The sequence below is a fragment of the Phalacrocorax carbo genome, chromosome 7, assembly GCF_963921805.1.
Source record: "Phalacrocorax carbo chromosome 7, bPhaCar2.1, whole genome shotgun sequence".
Lineage (NCBI taxonomy): Eukaryota > Metazoa > Chordata > Aves > Suliformes > Phalacrocoracidae > Phalacrocorax > Phalacrocorax carbo.
The window spans coordinates 3064069-3085595 of NC_087519.1; the positions used below are offsets into that span (position 1 = coordinate 3064069).

At 39.4% G+C, this 21527-nt stretch overlaps 1 protein-coding gene across 7 annotated transcripts in view; it reads left to right on the forward strand.

Annotated features, from left to right (window-relative positions):
- MEGF11 (multiple EGF like domains 11) overlaps positions 1-21527 on the forward strand; it is a 310110-nt gene that overhangs the window by 76187 nt on the left and 212396 nt on the right. For all 7 annotated transcript variants that reach the window (XR_010373698.1, XM_064456057.1, XM_064456060.1 and 4 more), the window contains exons 3-6: positions 12623-12735; positions 16647-16770; positions 19339-19440; positions 20977-21077. Coding sequence is in view for 6 of the 7 variants with exons in the window: in XM_064456057.1 (XP_064312127.1) it covers positions 16655-16770; positions 19339-19440; positions 20977-21077 (319 nt within the window). In the remaining variant the exon portion in view is untranslated. The remainder of the gene's footprint in view (positions 1-12622; positions 12736-16646; positions 16771-19338; positions 19441-20976; positions 21078-21527) is intronic.

Consider the following 21527-nt stretch of genomic DNA (forward strand, 5'->3'; position numbering starts at 1 on the left):
TCCTTAAATGCATTTGGAAGTGGGCACTGGGAGTCATTTAGAAACATTAATTGCTTTAAAATGGTCACTTTGGAAAAACTTGTTATTGATAGTGCCAAAAATAGTGACAAAGTAACAGTCTGCTCATGGAACAGTGCTACAGCTGAAACTGAGAGAGAGTTACATGGCTCACAACACTTGCGGTCCTACCAGCAGAGGCACCTTCTCTTCTTTTCTCATTGATATGATTTTCCTGTAGTCTATCATAATTTTTAGTTGAAATAAGGACCAACCTTAAATACACAACTTTTCCTGTGCACTACTCGTGTAGTTGAATTTGACATGCCGAGGAGTGGTGATGAGAGGGGTCGTGAGTGAAAAGAAAAATAAAATTTGGCAGAAAGAAATAGAAACCTCTCTCATGTGAAAACTTGCTTATTCATGAACATCATAAAGGCCATCACTTTTTTGAGCTCACTCACAGTGGGCACAGTGGCACTCTCAGTGCCAAAAATGGCAGCGTGAGGAGAAACGTGTCCAAGAACAAGCATCAGATGTGAGGCTCTATGATGTCATAGAATCATTATGTCACTCAATGCCAATTGATTTCTAGGGCTGATTGCAAGCAATCATTAATCACTTTGTATTGAACCGCGTGCCAGCTCCATCACATCTGGGGCAAGTACAAGTGGCACCTATTTAGCCAACATCCTGCTCTCAGCACTTTCACACTTCGTCTTTCAAACTAAACCAAACTGCTAGACATGCAGCAAGATTTTTCCCCTCTCTGTATGTCTCTTATTTTCCCTAGGAATTCAGATTGTTGAAAGCCTTAGTTTACTTGTAAGTTCAGTCTTCCTGGCTCATACTGACAGTAGTGTGCCACCGGACAGCGGGGCATGTCCTAGGTGGAATTAATAGAGCTGCTGTAAGAATATTTAAAATTTCTGAATATTATTATACTGCTCTGAATGTTTCTTAGAGAGAAAAGTGAGATGATATGAGGAGTGTTCCTTTTTTACACATCTCTATTGGAAAAAAAGTTGCAAGCGGGGTGTATACTCAGATTCTGGTATTAGAATAGTCTCACCAAACCCAGGGGTTCATGTACTATATGTAGCTAATATTAAGCAAGAGCATTAGGATATATATTATCAAAGCCAAAATGGCTCGGGAAATGGGAGCTAATTGACATGACATATTAACTATAGAAGCTGCCCTTTAGTGTTGATACAATGCATTTGTTCTACCCTTCCTTTCTAGTTTAGAAACAGCCATATTAAACCTGATACAATGTTTCTGGTGAATCCCATGGCATTTTATAATAATGAAAAATTTCCTTTCACGTTTCTCCATGTGCCTGACAATCACTTAGTCATGTTACATCAAATGGGAATATTTTTTAAATAAAAATATTCCTCAGTAGGTGGGCTCTTGAATGGCCAAAGGGATTGGTAGCAAAATGTTGCATTCCTATGAGATTATTAAATACTTTGGCCTTCTGTAATCATTATTCTCTAAGGATTGTAGTCATTCTTTTGAAATCCCTACTTAATCTCTCAGGTTCCATTATTTATCTTGTCAGTAACTTCACTCGTGATGGTTTGCTGTCAATCATCCATTGTCAAAAGATAGCTGAATTTCATAAAATAGTCTGTTGGCACTGTCCCACAGCTGAGGAAGAATTTACCTGCGGACTTTGGTGTTATAAATGAGCCATAAGTCATTATTGAACCAGGTCATCTCTTGTACACACGCCAGCTCAAGAATGTGTTTCTGTAAGGCAGGAGAAAGTGTAGCTAAAAATGCCTTGTAATCCTAATATCTTCTTAGAGTATCCTAAACAATAGTCATTGATGTAAGCATCAGTTACAGATATTCCGTACTTCATTTTTTATGCTACATAATTAGATAATTCTCCAAAGAACTTTTAATCACATGTATTTTCATTAATTAACATTAAATGTCATTAGCAGTCAGCTCTGCTTGATCAAAGACAGATAAGTTGTAGCAAGATTCTGAGAAATAACATAGCATTTACTAATTATATTATTGATTTTATGGTCTGAAGAATCCTAATTATATGTGATACAAACTGGACGTAGCTGAGCCTGCTGGGGGTACTTTGAACATGAACAGTTCCTGGCAGATCTGAGCATCTCGCTTGTGTAAATCACTTCTGGGCCTGGTTGTGCATCTGTTTTCAAAGGTGATGTTTTAATGGACTTTGAAATCTGAAGAAGTGCATTCTGCGTGGCTCCACATGAAAGAGGAAGGAGATTTGGGATTTTTTACTCCTGATTTTAATAATTCTGAAAAGATACTGGATCTGTAGGCAGATACATTTGAACAGTGGAAGTAATATGGCATAGTTGATTTTAATTAGTAGGCCAGCCTAATACAGAATTTCCCATAGGTCCCTATGAGTTTTTTTTAAACATTAGTTTTTAGGACTTTCCTCAAAGTTAATGATAGATTCAGACTTTGGAAATTTTAATTTCATGTGAAGGCAAAACCTGAAAAAGAAAAAGTTATGAGGTGAATATTTGATATGAACAAATGCGGATCTGAGAAATAGGAACAACTTTGGATGTGTCTTATGTAAGTATAGTGCTTTCATAGAAAAATGAAAAGGAATTTAGATCAATGACATAATTATGAAATGTTACTCTTACCCTTAATTGCTTACCCTTAAGAACATGAAAAGCCTAGCTTTTAAAGTATGTGTCTGTGTATGTAATTAGCCTATTCAGTTGCATGAAATTTCAATTTACTCTCAATTCATGATAATAAGGTGATACATTAGTAGTAAATATTTTGTTTAAATTGTAAAGTGTAGAGGTAAACTGATATCCATATTTCCAGCTGGCCTTTTTGTGCCTGTTTCATTGAGATGTTATAAGGTCCGAAGGGGATATTTTGACCAAACCCTTCTGAGAAGGAACTTAAAGACAGCTAAAATACTCTGTCAGAGCCAGTATTTTTAAAAAAAAAGTGTCTGAAAAAATGAGACGTGTTTACTATAATTTTTAAAACTCAACTTCCAATATTCAAATTTTCTTAGAATAACATTCTAAGAGTTTCTAACTGCTTTGGTTCCCACCTACTCATTCCTACTCCCACCTGAAGTTTGACTTGCCCGTTAGCAAACCAAAGAATTGAAACAGTCTGAAAAATGACTGACTGGGCTGGTGGGTGGGCTTCCAGTTTAAACAAACAAACAAACAAACAAACAAACCATCTTGCATCTCCATACCTCAGTTGTATCTGTGGTCTGCTTTGGCATGGCATGAGGGCTTTCGTTCCTCAGTAGCTGAGACTGGACAGCAGAAGTTATGAAAAATAACTAAAATCCAGTTAACCATTACATTGTGCATTTACATAGACTTTTCTTCTATGAATGACAGTAGAAATAGGATGTCGGGAAGAAGGACTTGTTCCATTTTACCAGGGGTGAGACTGAGGCAAGGACAGCTCAGAGCGTACCCGTGGCCCTTGGTCGACAAGTGTGCTTGGTACACAACACTGCTTTATTCTATTCTGCTTGTTTCTTTAGCGCCCTTGTCACTGTCATACCCGAGAGCTAAACTCTTTGTTCCTGCCCTTGTGCTTGGGTTGCAAGACTAGCTTCCTCTTCCTAGTTCATATCAGAGACTCTTTTTGATCAAGTAGTGAAGTAAGAATACCTTAAGACGGAACAAGCTAAATAATTTCCAAGGTGCAGAGCGTAAGACCAGAAGTCTAGACACATGTACTGTTTTGACTTGCAACACACTCTCCTAGAGGGATTCAGAACAGGGCAGCAATCACATGCCTGGAAGCACGTGTGTTGTAGGGAAATTCAAGGTCTGTCTTCTACCTTTATGTGGAAGAAAGCCAGTATGTGCTGTATCTTCTTGTCCTCTTGGTAGAAAATCCAGAGACTACTGCAAAGTGTTTTCTCAACACAGTCCTGAAGAATCAGTGAGAGGAGCAATTCAGGAGTTATTTGAATAGTCCAGGGTATAAAACAGTAATCGATGATTTATTCAAATATTTTTGTGCTGCATTTATATATTTATCCTTGCGGCTGTCTGCTGTTTAATTGGACAGTGATTACTCTGTCACAGGGAGTTGGCTCATACATGTCTGTTCAACACCTTCAACTTTGACATTGCAGGTGTAACAGTAGTAAATGATGTCAAGTGTTGGTTTAGGAAGAGATAAAGTATAGTTCAGCTTTTCCACACTTGAAGAAAGGAATGCCATGAAAGTAAGCAATGTCATGTGTGATGAAAGTCAGGAGGAAGAGGAAAAGGTGGTTAAGAGAGAAGAGTAATGCACAGGCTGGGAAGGTTCTAATGAGCGGCAAGGAGAGAGTTTACAATCACCAACCTTGCTTCCACTGTTCCTAAACTTAAAGTTTAAACATTTTCATGCACAGAGAAAACGTGTTCCTTCTGTTGTAAAGATGGATCACCAAATTACAAGATCTTGAGCCTGTACCCTGCAACATATGGCATACCTGGAGTCCCAGCAGATGCTAAAACCGGTAGCTAAGAGTAGAGACTGCACAGGTTCCCTTGGAGACAGACTTAGTTAAGTTGCAGTTTAAACAAATCAAGAGACAATTGCCTGAAGTGAGTTTTGTGCAGGGGAAGTGGAAAGTGGCTGTTGATCTTGGGAAGAAGCCCTTTTTGCAATTTTAAATGAGATTATTCAGAGCGGGTTTCGGACAGCAGTGTGTAAGACAGCAAGACGTAGAAGATGCTGAGAAGTTCGAAAAAATGGCTGAGGAGGGAAATGGGACTCACAGCATGTACCTAAAGAACTGGGGCAGATGGAAGGAGGTGAACAGTCTCTGGGGAGCTTAGAAGACCTTCATTAATGCTGTGCGCTGGAAGGGAGATCAAGATTAGCTCATGCTTACAAATCTAAGTTTTCCACAAGTTTGGTGCTAACCAATACAAAGGGCTCAAAGCTTATGCTTTCTTTACTGTGCTGAAGATTGTATCTGATAGGAGAGGAGAGGAAAATGGGGAACTCGCTTGTTTCCTGCCAGCCATTACCTTGTGTGCCTACTTTGTGGAGAGGAGGATTTCAGCTATGTTTGGCTCTGTTTAGCAGGACACATGTGAGTAATATTTGGTCAGATAATCTCAACACAGAGTAAGCTGCATTAGTTTTACGTTACACTAAGGTAAAAAATGTATAAGCAACTTTTAAGCTCCACTATTTCTGCCTCTGCAGAGGGGTTAATAAAGCACTCATAGGGAAGTCAGCCTCAGCCATCTGAGTGCTGTGGATCTGAGAGCAAGCTATGGAGAGGGCTCAGTAAGAAGACTGAGCATATGGTACACGTATGATATTGATGAAGGAAGAATACGAGAGAAAGCTGTACTTGTCTTAACTTGTGGAAAAAACCATAATTAGTACATCTGTAAAGTGATGGAAGCCAAGCCCTAAAATTACCCCATAAACTCTCTTTCATATATAATTTTCATTAACCTTTTTTCTCAAAGTAGTTAAATAAGTTTTCAGTGCCAAATTTAGGGGGAGGGGGAAGAGGAAGCCGAGGTAGTTGCACGCACCAGTTATTCAGATCTGGTTTTGTCCATAGTGATTTTTCTAGCTACTGTTTTTCTGCCAGAAAGAAAATACTAGCTGTAACCTGAGTAGCTCCAGTACCATCTGTATCTGATGACTGAGCTGCTAGATCCAAATTCTCTCCAGATACAAATTGGCACAGTGGACTCAGTGGAGTGGAGCCATTTACAGCGGTAGAGACTTTGGCCCTTACATGTTCTTTGCCTTTGTTCTACGTAAGATACTCCTCTGCAGCCCCTCAGTTCTTTGTGGGTTTGCTCTCCTGGGTGTGTTTATGAATGTTCCTCTCTCAGCTTTATGACAGATACTCTGCACAGTGCCCTGTTACTGTAAGCTAGGTGCTTTTGTCCTTAATGAACACTTTCCTGGAAAAAAATTAAAAGAAACAAACAATAGATAAAGTAGGTCTTGGAGACAGCAGAGTCAAGAGCTTTGCATAGGGATATAAATTAAATAAGGCTGGGGTCATGTTCTCGTTTATCTCTCCAGTTATTGCTCTAATAGTGTCTGTGATGGTTCCTGGAAAGGTGAGGATATTTTGGGAGACTACTTGGGTCTGCTGGGGATTTTGGCTGCAGTCTCTTCTTCTCTCTGCTCTGCACAGAAATGTAAGGCTTGGATGTTATGGAAGAGCATTTGCAGGTGCTGCTATTGCTTGTCTCAACCCGTTGAGACCCATTTTAGTGAAGAGGCAGTTGGGTACTGCTCTGTAGCTGAATGAAGACTATTCATGGTGCCTGTCTTTGGTATATAGCTTGAAGGTCTACCCTCAGTGGTGGGTGGTTAAGAAATGCAAGTCTCAGTCTAGGCTGCAGAGACATTTTGCTTCTTGAAGTGCTCTGTATTCCTGAGCCCCGCAGTCACCCATTTAGGCACAGCACTCCTCCTTTCTGGTTCACAGCTGGGTTCCCAGGGGAATCACGTCATGGAAAGGGATTTGGTGTGTGTCTGAGTCTTGCCTTGACATGGAGTCAGGCCTTTGCCTCGGCATAAACCTGACCTCACATTTAATATGCATCTTGATCTTCCGTTAGAGGTGTTTTGGAAGACTGGCTTTAGGCACTTTGAGTAGGTGCCTTTTTAGCAGCACGGCGTGTGACCAGCTGGTGGGTAGTTATGAAGCAATAATTCTGCAGCATGTCCACTCGTAGCAGTGACCATCAGTAATTGCGAAGACTTTGTTGATACACCATGACCTTCTCCACATCATCGACTTTCTGTCCTAGAGAAGGGCAGATCTGTTCAGCCTGTTTTCCATGTTGGATGCATAAACCTAAGAGCTTATAGACATTTCTTGGCACCTAAGTAACCGGCCTGATTCTCAGATAGACAGAGATTTGTGCATGCTCTGAAAATCAGATAAATTATGTGGGCTCCTAACTTCAGGCTTTTAGCTTTGACATGATTGAACCAAATACCATTCCTCCGGTATTGATAGTGTTCCAGATATGCCTTGTAAGAAGCACAGGAAAGCACAAAAGATTATTGCAGCTTCTGAGGAAACCTCTCATATTTCAAGTAAAATTGGCAATTTTTAAATGGCCACTCTAATTCTTAAGCCATTAGAAATCTAAAAATTGATTTAACATTTATCTTATATTTAGCAGACATTCATAGAAAAAGTTATATTCTGTATGGGCCAGGCAGTGTTTTTAATAGCTATGAAGTAAAAAAATTTCAGATTAAGATTTCAAGAGGCTGAGAGGGAAATTCAGTGCAGAAAGAGAGCACCTGAGTACTGTTGTAACAGAGAATGCCAGGGAGGATAAAGCACTGGGAAAACCCAGAGGAGAACAGATGAAGATATATGCTGTTGGGACCAGAATGGTTCGTAAGGGTATAGATGCAGAGGAAGCGAACATTATTTCCTTACTGTCTTATGAAGAAACTGAAGATAAAAAGCTTTGCCCTGCCTGCAGCATTTTGTGAAAATATATGTTTAGTTTCAGTGTTCGTTTTATTCCAGTGTTCGGTTTCATTTTATTTGGATTACTATCTTCAAAGTTCAAGGCATTCACAAACTTTAAAGCTAAATTGGAAAAACCAAATCTGGATTCTCAGTGCAGCTCCAAGGATTGCAAATCAGCCTTCTCCCATAAATACTGCACTGTTTCTGGAAAAGAGGAGACGGGTCTTTAAATGAAATATGAGATGTAGCATTGGGATGTGATAGTACTGCTGTAGATCAACAGCCATCAATCTGTGTTACTTAACTTGTCCCTGGCTCAGCTGTTCGCTGTACTTGGGACTTTTTTGCTGTTTGTTTCATTTTCTTTTCCTCTGAGATAAATGAAGACAAAAAGAAGGGGCCAATTGTTCTTGACAAATGGAAGTAATTTTTAAAAATATAACCATAAAGGATATTCTACATTTTCAAACAGGGCTTTTTTCTTTCTGACTTTCACAGATATGTGTTGAACATCCTTATATTTCATTGCTTGTTACTCCCATTTTCAGATCAACTTCACGTGCATTCTTTAAACACAGCAAAAAAAATCTGTTGGAATAAATGGTTGGGGTTTTTTAGCTAAATGCTTAGAAACATATCATTCCTCATCTGGGCATGCCTGTAACTCTTAGGTTGCTTTATTTATCCTGGGTGTTCTGGGGATACAAGGTCTTTGTTGGTCTAAGTGTCTAAGGAAGCATATGTTGTAATTGTTTGACATCTTGAACATGGATTAGGTGGGTGGCTCTATGTAAGCAAGCTAACTTCAGTTCTCAGGAGATCAGCTTTTTGATGTGTGTCAGCTTACTTTCTCTTCTGAAGTGATGTATGTGAAGAAATATGTGAAATATGCATGGGATAGTGAATATAAATATACTGTTAAATCAGTCAAGAATGTGACACCCCACACAATTTCAGTAGCTTTAAAATTTCACTATGCAAAAAGACTGGGATGGGTACAGGGGACACTGCAGCACTGGCTGGCTTCCTCTGCCATCCCTTGTGGCAACGGTCAGATGGTGAGCTCAGGCTAGAAGGGTTAAGCAGGCAAACGCATAAAGTGCCTCTTTCTGACTTTCCTTGTTTACCATGTTTTAGTTGAGAGGGCTCAGGGGTGACTGCCCCAGGAAGATTTCTTAGCTTGCAGGAGGTCGTCTTCTGTTGAAATACTGCAGGGTACCCGGATTTTGCCTTTGAAGCCTGCCAACGCCAACTTGCTTATGGCAGAAAGTGCCAGTGGGATGTCAGCCATCTCTCTGTCCTAACTGGCAGGGCCTGGAAGATCAGTTCAGGGCTACAAGGAACTCTAGCGTTTCAGTGGACTTGAGTCTGGATTAATAACTGAAAGGGCCAAATGTTCAAAGGGCTGGCTTCCAATTCTACACTGCTAGTTGAGTGCAAGTACAAAATTATGGGCAGAAAATCACATATAATTTTTTTCCAAGCTGACCTTTCTGAAAAGGAGCCAGCAATTATCTGGATTTGGGCACTGTTTCAGCAATGTTTTTAGGTGTTGTTAATGTAATATTTTCATTATATTTCTGCTGGACTATTGATTAACTATTCAATTATTTAAGAAAAAGAAATTTAATGTTGTAATGAATAATAGCTTTTTGGATTGGTGCTTGTGCTTTGCACAAGTGTGCACGATGTTGAGTTTGTGCAAGTGCGTGTTAAATACGAGCATCTGCATTTCTTTGTGTGTTGATGTTGATCTCATACAGTGGATGGATAATGCCAAATGTGTTTATACATCGAAATTCAGTATCTAATCACTTTTCAGTTTGTAATAAGGTTATTCTTAAAGCAACTGGCGGGTTGGCCAGTCCTCTGAGAATTTGTATGTCCTAAAATCCACCTGAAGTTCCAACGCCAGGGTTGTATGGTGGTTAGGTGCCTCAGAAGGCTCAGGACTAGCCTACAGAACATGCTAGACACAGAACTCAGGTGGAATTTGACCTACCTCAGTCTAGCCCACTTTGCTAACCCGGTGTCATGCCTTAAGACTTTGACAGTAAGATTTAAACATAGGTCCTCTGAATCCTAAACACACACACCAGCCTTTGTCTTGATAAACATATTTCATCACCCATAACTAAACTGACAGCCTAGGTTGCTTGCCTAGTGGTATGTCTCTGTGGTACTTTGACCCAGTTTTCCTCTGAGAGCACCGAAGGAACAATCCCGAGTTTCCAAAAATAACACTTGATAGATTAAGAAGAGCATACTTCATTATTTATTCCTGCTTTGCTCTAGCCAGACTCCCAATGACTCCGGTGGAAGACAGCTTTTATAAGAGTGCATAGCACTGAAGCAAACCTTCCGACTTCGTAAGCTATCTGCAGAACTGCAATAATGTTCAATGTAGCAATTGCGACTCACACTGATACATTGTAGAGCTTAGAAATTTAAAGCTACTTAAGAGATTTGGACATTTGGTTGCCATTAAAATCAGCCCCCACCCAGTTTTGGAAAACTGAGCAACTGTGGTTCAAAGAATATAAGGGAGAGTCATGAAGACACCCCAGCAGTTAGGACCCTGGTGCAATTATCCAGTCTTTAAAAGAAAGCTTCTAAAATTACACCTTGGGAAATGGAATTGGTTCCTTTATTTATACTGAACAGCACCTACTTCACTGAATGAGGTAGCAGAGGTGGCTGCTGCTAAGACTAAACAAATGGGACTCAAGATGCAGCTCTTCATACTTTTCCCTGATGACTTCCCCATAAACTGTGAAAATCTCTACATTTTGCTTTTGTTCTTTTATATTCCAAGTTGTGTTAGTTACAGGAAACACCATGGAATGTTTTAATTTGTTTCATTCCCATCATTCACTGTAAATTCAGGCATGAACTTCGGTTGAGCAGCAGAGGCGCATGGTCAGCTTTCACAGAGAGCATAGGATAGCTTTATCCTGACAAGTTAAGGGTCCTGCTGATGTTTATTGGCATTGCCAAGACGGCTAGAAGGACAAATTTGGGACAATTTTGACTCCATTGTATGAACTTAAGTGTAGGGTAAGAAAGATCCCAATTTTGCACGTCTTGTTGGTCTATTCTGAGCTTGTGCCACTGCTGGGATTGGCCTCTTGAAAGCACTGAACTGTACAAACTGGTCCTGTGCCATGAGCCTGTGAGCCTTCACAGGGTACTGCGAGGGAAACCTGCTGATGGTGAAAAGCAGCTGTGCTGTCCTGGTCCGCTCTGGTTCTCCCCTCATCTATGTCACCTCCAGGTGACAGGAGACTTGTGTCTGGAAATGGTATCAGGGATATTTGTGAGCAGTCGTGACTTCAGTACCTACTCCAAGTATTTCCAGGTATTGAACTGCCTTCTTGAAATCCCAGGCAGAGACGCACACAAACCTTAAAGAGAGCAGTGCTTAAGGAGACCATGGAAAAGCCTAAATATGTGACTGACAGCACGGGTTTTGTAGCACAAATTACAGACCAGTTATTTTGTCCTGCATGTAAGGGATAATAATTTGCCCTTGGTACAATGACTCCTAGAGATTTAAATAGACCCCCGTTAACTGAAATACCACCTTTTGTTAACAGAGGCAGCTTCTTGTCTACTGCCTTCCCACACTGATCGTGTAAGATGTCAGTTGAGGGAAGCCAGCAACCCAGGGCATAGTCTGGTGTTTCTCCTCGTTCTTCTATCACTCGCATTTTTCTGTGCTCAGATGATAAGAATCGCATTGTCAGTGCTTCCGTATTCAGTACCTGATCCTTCCTGGAAGTGTTTGTCTGTTTAAAACAGCTTTACAATTTCATTCAAAACCAAACCAAACCACTACCTGTCATCGGCAATATTTCTGTTGGTCATGGCTACAATTTTCAGAGGTGACTACTGAGCTGGAGTACTTAGTTCTTGACTACCCAGATTAAAACAACCTGTTTCTTAGCATGCATTCCAAGTTCTGCGTATTATTCAGCCCTTTCATGGTATCTCAAGTTATTAATCATAAATGGAAGCATCCAAAAAATCCCGATCAGTTTTGAAACTCATGGCCTCATTTAGCTTTCGTAACAGCTTGTTTCTAACAAAATCTGATGTGGAGCCAAATGAAGTGTGTGTTTAAATGATCCCTTGCCTAAACTATCAAGAAAATTTCAGATGGGATGAGAGGGAGGAATGCCACAGAGGGCAGCTTGTTGGAAGCTTGCTACTACTTAGGGACTAAAACAGTGTAATCAGCAAACACTCAGTCACTTTAATGCTTCTTCAGTGAAATCCAACTTCTTGTTTTCTGGCTTAATTATTCTCTTGCATTTTCCTTAATCGCTCGCATATGAATACTAGAATACATTTTAATTTTGATGCACCTAGATTTTCCTATTTGGTAGAAACTATAAGAACAGAATTAGGGAACCTCTTGATAAATATAATCAACATGGCTTTGTAAAGGCTTTATAAATTCTTTAAAAGCTCTTTGAAGTATACATATGGGTCAAGAAGATCCAGTCAGATTTTCAGAAGGCTTTTGCAAGGTCTTTCATCAAACTTTCTGAAAGAAACTGAACTTTCTTGTTGGGTTAGAACAGAAGAAAAAGCCTATATGTAAAGAAAATGTTGTTTATATGGTAGGAAATGGTGGGAAATAAAGTCTGAGAATCAATGATCGACTTCTAACAGAGGGGCGAGGAGGCGTCAAATGAAACTGAGGATCAGAAAGGAAAACAAAGGAATTATTTCATATAGTACATGGCTAAGATGTGAGACCATCACAAGATGTTGTTGATGCTAAAATTTAAATTTTAACAGATCAAAAATGGTTAGATAAATTTTGGGGATAGAATCCATCAAATGCTATTAAACACAAAGATACCACTTGTGGCTGAGGAGGTCACAAAGTCGCAAATTGCTGGAGGCTGGAAGGGTATAAAGGGGCTGTATTGCTATCAGCCCTCGTCTTACACACTTTCCTAGACACTTGCTGTTGGCTGAAAGCAGAATAGTGGTCTTTGGTCAGATATAGCACAATTATCTTACGATATGTAATTATTTAGAATGGTTTATCTCATTTGTGTCTAAATTTGTTTCCACTCCTCCAAACACGCTGTCTTTGACCCAGTGTTTTCTGTTTTTCTAATTGATTGCTCACAGGGCCAAGCAACTTCTGAAGGGCTTTCTTCTGCTATCCCGTTAATGTGCTCTGTGTCTTCATGTCCTGGTAGTCTGTAAAACCAGGATCTGCTAGGAATTTTTAACACTTTGAGGTAAGGCTTTTTAACATGGCTCTTTGTTGCATGGAAGATTATGGGAAAAACTCAGGCTAGGTTAATCGACTGCATATACATTTAGACATCTAAAGGAATCTTCAAAAGTATGTAAGGATTTAAAAACATTGCATGTTAGTGAAAGACACTTCTGTAAATGGTTTCCCTAATTACAGCAGGATGTCAAATTAGTGTTTTGCCTGGTTCAGAATTCATTTCATCCCAAAATGAGACAAAATAATTCAATTCAGAGCCTTGCCATGGACTGGAAGTTCTGTTTGAATTTCATGTCAGAGTCGTGTTTTGAAATATTCTATGACAGAAGCGTCAGAATGAAATGTTTCACTACTTCTGCCCCTGAACAGCAAATTCTCTAATGGTCAGTTTTAGTTAAATGTTCTAGACGGGCAGCCAAGGAAGCGGAGCAGAAATTTAATCTGTGGTGGGGTTTTTTTTGTTTGTTTTTTTCTCCCAGCCACTTAAAGGACACACTAGTCCTCTTTCACAAGAATATTACCAAAGCCAGGTCCTCAACACCTAGAGAAAGCTTTAGAGGACATTGGCTTCACCAAGCAAGGATTCTCTGGGGTCTCATTTTCTTTGCATGTAGGTCCCAATCTTGTGGGGTACTGTCGTCCTCAGCTTGTCCTGTATAAACTGCAAAAGACAGTAACAACCAGCTTCTGTCCACACTCTCATGCACTTCATCTGATTTAAATGATTGTCTGCATCTTCTCTTTGCAAACCCCAGCAGGTTCCTCAATAAAGGTTTTTGTAAAGTGAATCCACAGACAAATAAATCAATGATTTGCCACCTACTAGTTTTTCTATAGCTAAGATTTGGGGCTTAACGGTGAAAGGGTGTTTCCTTTCTTCTGTGATGGATGCAGTGATCTGTATCAATATTGTAGGTGAAGTACTGAAATTTATGCAAGGTGCATGAAATTGGCCTAATGACTAACAGATACATAACCTAATCAGTTCTAATTAACAGAGAGTGAGACACTTGTGAAGAATCACCAGGTTGTATTTTGGTTTGAAAGACCCTTTTTCTTGCCAAATTTCACCTAAATTGACTTCTTTCACTCCTGAAAAGAAAAATCAGGCCCAGGGAGACAAAAAGTTAGAGTCCCTTTAGGGATTGCATAGAGGACCTATAGGTGTCATTTATTTTCTTGTTAAGGTGAAAAGGCTGCCTGTCCTCGGGAGAGTGGCAGTGGCAGACACTGGAAATGTTTATATGATCTGGCTACATCTTTAATGAAGTTACAGGCATTGTCCCCCTGAAAGGCTGACGCCACCTCCTTGGAGAATACGTTCCAAACGTTAAATGTAATGCCGGAATGTAGTATGTATTATGCTGAGCAATAAAAGCTGAAAAAACCCCACATTAGCTGTCATTACCGGGTTCTTTTTTGATGTTGGTTTTTAATATATGTGCTCCTATTTTTAGAGTTTTATTCTGAATCTTGTAATAGCAACCATTCCATTTTGGTTTGAGGTCTTTTCTATTAACAGTGATCAAAGTGAAATATTTCATTTGAGTTAGAAAAAGAGACACTTGAGATGAATGAGGTTCTGCCGTATTTGGAGAGTTGGATGTTTCTGATATATGATCTGACTTACAGAGTTATAAAATTAATTGCACAAAGCAGTTAATTTATAAACAGATAATAAAATACCATTAGCATTAAAAGTTCAGAAAACAATTTTACACCTCTTTCAAATACATTTTAAACAAATATTCTGTGTGCTTTTAAGGCTTATAAATAATGCTTTTGGTGTTTACTTGGTTTGAAAACTGAACTGATACATAGTTTTCTTAAGAACAAATTGCTATCTTTGAGAACTGCAGAGTTCAAATAGAGGGCTGCTTTAGTTAAATGAGAAAAGGCTCATTCTCTTTAGGCTGTCTTTCAACCTTTACCTAATTTAGGGATAAACCCAGCCTCTTGATGTTCTCAAGAAGTTAACAAACTGAGCACAGAACTGTTTTGATTTAGAACCCCCCTCTCTTAAGGACTGGATTTCCTTAAGCAGTTTTGCCTTGCTCTTCCTTTGACCATTTCTGTTGATCAGAAAGAGGACTCGGCTTTCCCTGAGTCCTCTTTGTTCAGTGTTGCCATGTACCAAAGGTTGCAACCTGTAGATACAGTGCTCAGTAGAATTTGTCCTCTGTAATTTGGTATTATTCAAACAGTAGCTAGTGTGTAATACATTAGAGGCATCTTTTGAAGACACTTTTGTTAAAGGGCTGTCTGTCATTTTGTTGAGCCTCATACTTGGGTAGTTCACATCTATTGCTTTATGTTCTGCTAAAAGAAAATACGATTCTACTCCCAAAGAAGCTCCCAGTTTTTGAACATTAGGTTTGTTGGACTTTTGTCCCATGCGCACTTGCAGGGCGGCTGTTCAAGACATTTTCCTGCGTGGAGAAGCAGTGTCTAGGACAAGTGTAGCGGATGTCCTTTCAATAAACAGAACTAGCTCTCATGTCCTTTTCTCATCAGCCTGCTTAATTTCCAGAGTAAGCTTTTGCATTGTTGCCGTGGGACTTTGAAACAGCCTGTAGGTAGAGAATGGTCACTCTTAGACTTAAATCCATTTCATGAGGAACATCAATATTAAATCATGTTAATTAACATTAATTTGACTTACATGGCTTAAGACCTATCTTTGGGTTTAGCAGAGCTCTAGGAATAATTTAAAAGATGAGCTATTACTCCCACTGGGATCTTGACTTGGAATCCACTAAAGGCAATGGGTGCCCTTGAACTAGCTTAGAAGGCTTTGAATCAGGAGGTAATTTCAGATCAGCATTCCTGGCTATCCCTCTGCTCTTCATTCTGCTTTGTGATGGCTTCTTTATGCTGGGCTGTATATCAGTGCCCTGCAGAGCAAACCCCTTAACATCCCTTTTGCTGTTCTGGACTATAAGGCAATGAGCCATGTATTTTTTAGATGATCATATGAAGATTCAATCTATTTTTAGGACAGTCTTGTTGCCAGGAATAATTTATGGGACTTTTGATTTGAATGGTGGATTATGTGACGATGTCAATGCCTAAAATGGATATTTAAAAATATTTTTTACTGACTTAATGTTTAACAGATTAACACCTCTCATGCAGTTACGTTTAAAAGCAGCTTCATATTTCCTACATATTTTGTATTTTTGACTGCTGTCATTGAGGACCTCTAGGCAAACACCACGACTTTGGTTTCAAAACCCCAAATGAGCAGTAAGCAGGTAGAAGTCAGGACATTTAACTGCAAGATGATGAAGGCTACACCTAATGAGTTTTATACAATATATTTCCAACTTCAATGCAAATATTTTTATTTCATGTTTAGTGTTCTGCGTAATGTGACCAATATGTTGACCTCTGTCACTCTACGTGATCCCTCATCTAAGAGTTGAAAAGTGAATTGATTTTCCTTCAGTCATGTAATAGCACCTGTCTCAGGTCCAGCCTGCTGTAGTGACACCTGTAAAACCCACTTAAATAAATCAAAGGCGGTATTTGGGTATTCTTCCATTTGTCTATAGGTTGATGGCAGAATAGATGGTTTTAATACCTCCATTATTTATTTTGTCAGTACAGCCAGCCAGTCATAAAAATGATCAGTATCATAAACGTTCTTTGGAAGAATCATTGGGGCTATCAGTATTTTGGGTAGCTTAATCATCAAATTCATCGGTTTTAGTAGGTTTAAACCTATAAATTCCTTTTAGAATGCATTTGCACTTTTGAAAAAATTTTACTGTTTAGGTAATTGTTTTATCAAGTATTTCAGTTTGTAAGTAACTCCACAGTATTTGGATTTGCACAGAAGCAAGGGTGAGAAGGCCTAGAAGGTTGTTTTTTCAAAATTGTCTTTAATGGCTATACTTTCTTTTCTTTATCTAGATACAACAATGGTGGCACATATGCTGTTCACGTGGATTCTAAAAGGGCTTATTCTGTCTCTTCTGCTCAAAACTGCTCTGTCCCTAAACCCAGATGATCCAAATGTTTGCAGTCATTGGGAAAGGTAATGTATAACGCCATTTTTCCCCCCAGTTGTTTCAGATTTTTACATTTAAAAGGCATAATAAGAGCCATCATTTGCTCAATACTATCCTGTCTCACAAAAGAACATGGATTTGCATGACAGAAATACCACTTCTGAGTGCCTTTGAGGATTTAGATCATCCGGAAGAATTGGTTTTAAAGCTAGGGCTATAGACTGCATACCCCTGTGTTGCCTGTGTGCTCAGCTGTACTTTGGAAAGCTCCTCCGTAGTTCCAGCTGCACAGGTGTATTTTCATTTATCATGGAGAGGCATAGAGAAACGGTGGCCTTTTTCTGTCTCACTTTTTTCTGGTTGTTGTCAAGCAAGTCCAGTAGAGATTTCGACTGAGTTTTAAGCCCTTCCTGCTGCAACATGCAGGCTTATTCTGTATGGCCTGAACTTTGTGGCTGTATCTGCCAAATTCGTGTCAGCATCAAAGTGTATCTGCATGAAAGCACTGAGAATTAAGGGCCCTGGTAATTCTGTTCTCTCTATTGTTAGCGTCCTCATCCTAAAAGTGGATCTGTGCAAGACAGTTCTTATGAGTACATAGAAACCCACTAGCTTTGATAGGGTTCACATTCAAGCAGGGTCTGTTTGCAGAGGCTAAAGTTCCTATACTCTTAAGTTTAACTTGCTAAATTTCCAGTTCTCTTCTGTGGTTTAGCTCCACACAAATATGACTTACTGTGCGCTTTGGCCAGATAAATCTCTTAACAAGAGCAAAAATGGAATCATACTTTAATGGCACTATGTTTTGATTTTAGAAGCCTTAATTAGCAAACTGCTTTAGTGTAATCTGTAAATCTGTAAATTGTAACTGTAGGTAATGCAGCTGCAAAGCAAAGGCTGCTCAGGAATAGGATTTTTGCAGTCTGTGTTGTGAGGTGAAGTGCATTCAGAGCACAGGAATAAAATATTGATTTGTCTGAAGAAAGTCAGCAACCTAGAGACCCAATCAAGGAGAAACAAAAATTAAATACCAAAATTGATTGGTTGTACTGACCAAGATGACTTTGTTACTTAGATGTTAATAAATCAAAGGGAAAAGATTGTTAGGGCAATTGCTGGATAACTAACAGGATCATAAAATAGTAATCAAGATTTGTGAGCGTTACTGGTTTACATTAATAATGAGCAATATAAATATTTTACATTTTGGCATTAGTAGAAGTGAAAACATTATTGTCAAACCCAGAAAATTGTGATGGGGGCAAGAGCAACGTCTAGTAGAATCTTGGCTTGTCTAGAAGGGGCATGACAAGCAGGGCAGTAATGGTCCAATCTTCGATTTCAAGCCAATCAGACCCTCCAAGCAAATATTTTGGTATTCCCTTACGGGTGCAATCTCACAGGTCTTAATCACATCAGCAGTCCTGTTGATGAGAAGGAAATCACTTGGATGATTCAGACAATCGATATAATGAATGACTTGGAGGATCTAATTCCTGGGTCTTGACCCTGCCTAGAATGATTTCAGTATCATTCTCCAAAGATATTGTAGATCTGATAAAGTAGAGCTTGTTTCCAGATCAGAACCTGAGATTATGAGTCTCTTAGAGAGTGCGCACACTTACTGTAGGGCAATGCAACGCTCAAAAATGACTGACACTAACAAGTCAATTACATTTGTGTTCCTGCATCATGTGAGAGGCCCAGACACTTCCAATATAATTGTAGTAATTAATACAGTACCTCCTGCATGAATAAGTAGTGTTTTGGGAGGGAGATGGCTGAATTCTTAGTATTGTTGGAAATCTGTGATTTCTGACCAATTTGCCCAATTTTGGTTTATATCCATTCATTTGTACAAAGGGAGGTAATCCCATTCTACCTGAATGTCAAAGTGTTCCAAACCTAGATCCCAGTTAACTCACGCTACAATTTTCAAATAGTTCTGAGGTTATTTCTGCTACAAATTAAAAGGATTAAATTTGTGCAGCAGAAAAATAAACCCTCTTCCACCATCTCCAAATGATCCTATTTGATTGGTGCACCCAATATTTGAAGTAATGAGGCTGCTTCATCATAAAATGAAGTGTGAGCATCCCATCATGCTGGCACAGTGCAGCAGTGCTAAGTTAATATGAGCTCTTATTAGCATTGTGGGATACAAGAAAAAATTAACAGTCCTAGGCAGGAAGGCAACTGGGACATTTTAAAAACATGGTGCTTTGCTCTTCCAAACTTTGCCCTATCAAGTTAACCAAACACCCTTTCCACCTTCTAAACTGCCATGAATTTTAGTAACGTTTGTTTATTTTCCAGAAGGGAATGGTTTATTACTCAGACTGAAATCTCTGTGCCTATTTCAGTTACGGAGCCCAAGTTAGAAGCGTTCCCCAAAACTTTCAGGAAGAGCTGTGGTTGAAGGAAGCCCTTTTCTGGTTTTCGATAATGCCCAAAGCTTCCAAGATTATTGACTTTGTTAATTAATTAATTAATTAATTAATTATACTGGAGTTAGATGAGTAGCAGATGCAGGGAGCTGAAGCTTTTCCTGTTGCAAAAAGCACCCTTTCACTTCCTTTCTTGTCTACTCCTAGCTACGCTGTGACAGTGCAGGAATCTTACGCTCATCCTTTTGATCAGATCTATTATACAAGATGTACTGACATACTGAACTGGTTCAAGTGCACTAGACATAGGTAAGAGCTGATCCCTGCATATTTTAGTTTTATTTTCCCTTTTTGTCTCCTCACATAACTTCTATTTATCTGAATTCTTGTGGTACTCTAATATAGGTATGTACAGAAAAATGCAGTTTAGTACAATAGGCAGGGGGGTTGGCATTCTAGGGCATTGACTGAAGTAGAGAGATTTTTGCATGAAATGGGAGAGAGCCCCGTGGTAGTCAGTCTCTTATGGGGCCATTCACGAGTATGTGTCCTTGCCATTCACCCCGCCATGTGATTGGAAGGTTTTATTGCACGACCAAACATGACCGACTGTCCTTTCCAAGCGATCAGTGCATGCCCAGGTTTATGGTAGGAAGTCCCTGCAGCACCTAAATCTTGAAGAATCAGTCACTGGAGGGTTAGTGATAGTTATAAATGGATCCATATTTGAAATACTGCACCCAAACCTGTACTGAAGATCAGGTAGATGAGGATGGGTCCATTTCTAGCACCAAATAAAAGCTGATGCTGAACAGTTAATTTTTCCCAGGCTGCAAGATATATTCAGTCTGATTCCAGGCAGAAAAGTACCCTAATAAACATCCACTAATAATTGCAATCTTTCAAGGGGGTTCTCACAAGCTACTTGGTACCTTAACTTTCACGCATTCAGTAGCAAAGAGGTTGCCCAGCACCATCCCAGTCTGACTGTGGGGTTTTGCATTTTAGCTCCTGTGGTACGATGCATGGAATTGAACAGAGGTGCAGAGCTTTCTGGGCTATCGTAGAGCTTGGAACGCAGCAGAGGAAATTCGATCAGTTTATCTAACATGAGGGACAATAGATTTTGTTCAGTTTGGGTAATTTCAGACAAACTAGCATGAACCAAACTGTTTTGAAGTGTTTGCTGTTAAACATTCGCTGGTAAATATTCCTTTTCTAATGTCGTATTGTTGCTAATGCTGTGGATAAGTCTAGAAAAGCTACGGAATGCTTAACTCCTTTTAGTTTCTGTGCACTGCAGAACCTGGTGGGGAGAACATGCTTTAAAGACTGAACTGGGACTGTAATGTCATTCTGCAAGGCACTACTGCCTTGGAAGGGTTAGCAAGTAGGAAGAAATCACTTTGGGTTAACTTAGCGTTTGTGTATTGAGAGCAGTTTTCACAGCAGTAATTTCTTGTGTAGCACCAGATACAATGGGCTCTGCTGAAAGTTCTGTTCATTCCTGATGATAGCTGACCTTGCTGATACGCAGAAATGAATTGTTTATTCTTGAAGAAACTCTTTGCCCTTGCTTTAGGATGGGAGAAATGTTTTAAGAAGCAGTCCTAGGAAGGGCTATGGTGATAGACTGTCATGAGTACTGTGTTGATAATACAAGTTATATTTCAAGTTTCAAAACAGGTATTGATTTTTTTTATTGTGGCTTTTAATATCAAAAGCTTTCATGCATTTTAAAATAATTATTGAATGCTATCCTTACTATAATTTAACACAAATATAATTCCAACAGTAGGCATTGATTTTCAATATTGTCAAACGGCTTTCTGTCTTGTGATTTAGAATAAGTTATAAAACAGCGTATCGAAGAGGACTGAGAACTATGTATCGGCGAAGATCTCAGTGCTGCCCTGGATATTACGAAAGTGGAGACTACTGTATACGTATGTACAGAGCTTTGATTCAGATGCGACAAACATAATTTTTGGAGGAGCTGTAGGCGAATTAAAGATGTATTGCAGTAGTAATATTAAGGGTTGATTTTCAGAACTGCTCAGAACCTTCAGGTCCCGCTGATTTCAGTCAGAATTGCAGACACAGAACATTTCAGGTCATTTCATGTGTATGCATTTCAAGCACCTAAGAAAAATTTTGCTCAAGTCATTGCGGAGGGAGTTAATCAAGTTCCTGAGTACTTGCTTGAATCAGACCTTACTCTGGGGAGTAATTTATGCAAGTAACCACTAATGTTAAAGAATTAGGGGAACTGAGAACACCCTTAGGAATGAACCATTACATAGGATAAGAACCAGCGTAAAGTTTCCGCCTCGTAACTTTCAAAGTTCTTACTTCAGGTAAGAACAGTTAAAATCTCATTGTGTTTCACAAGGCTC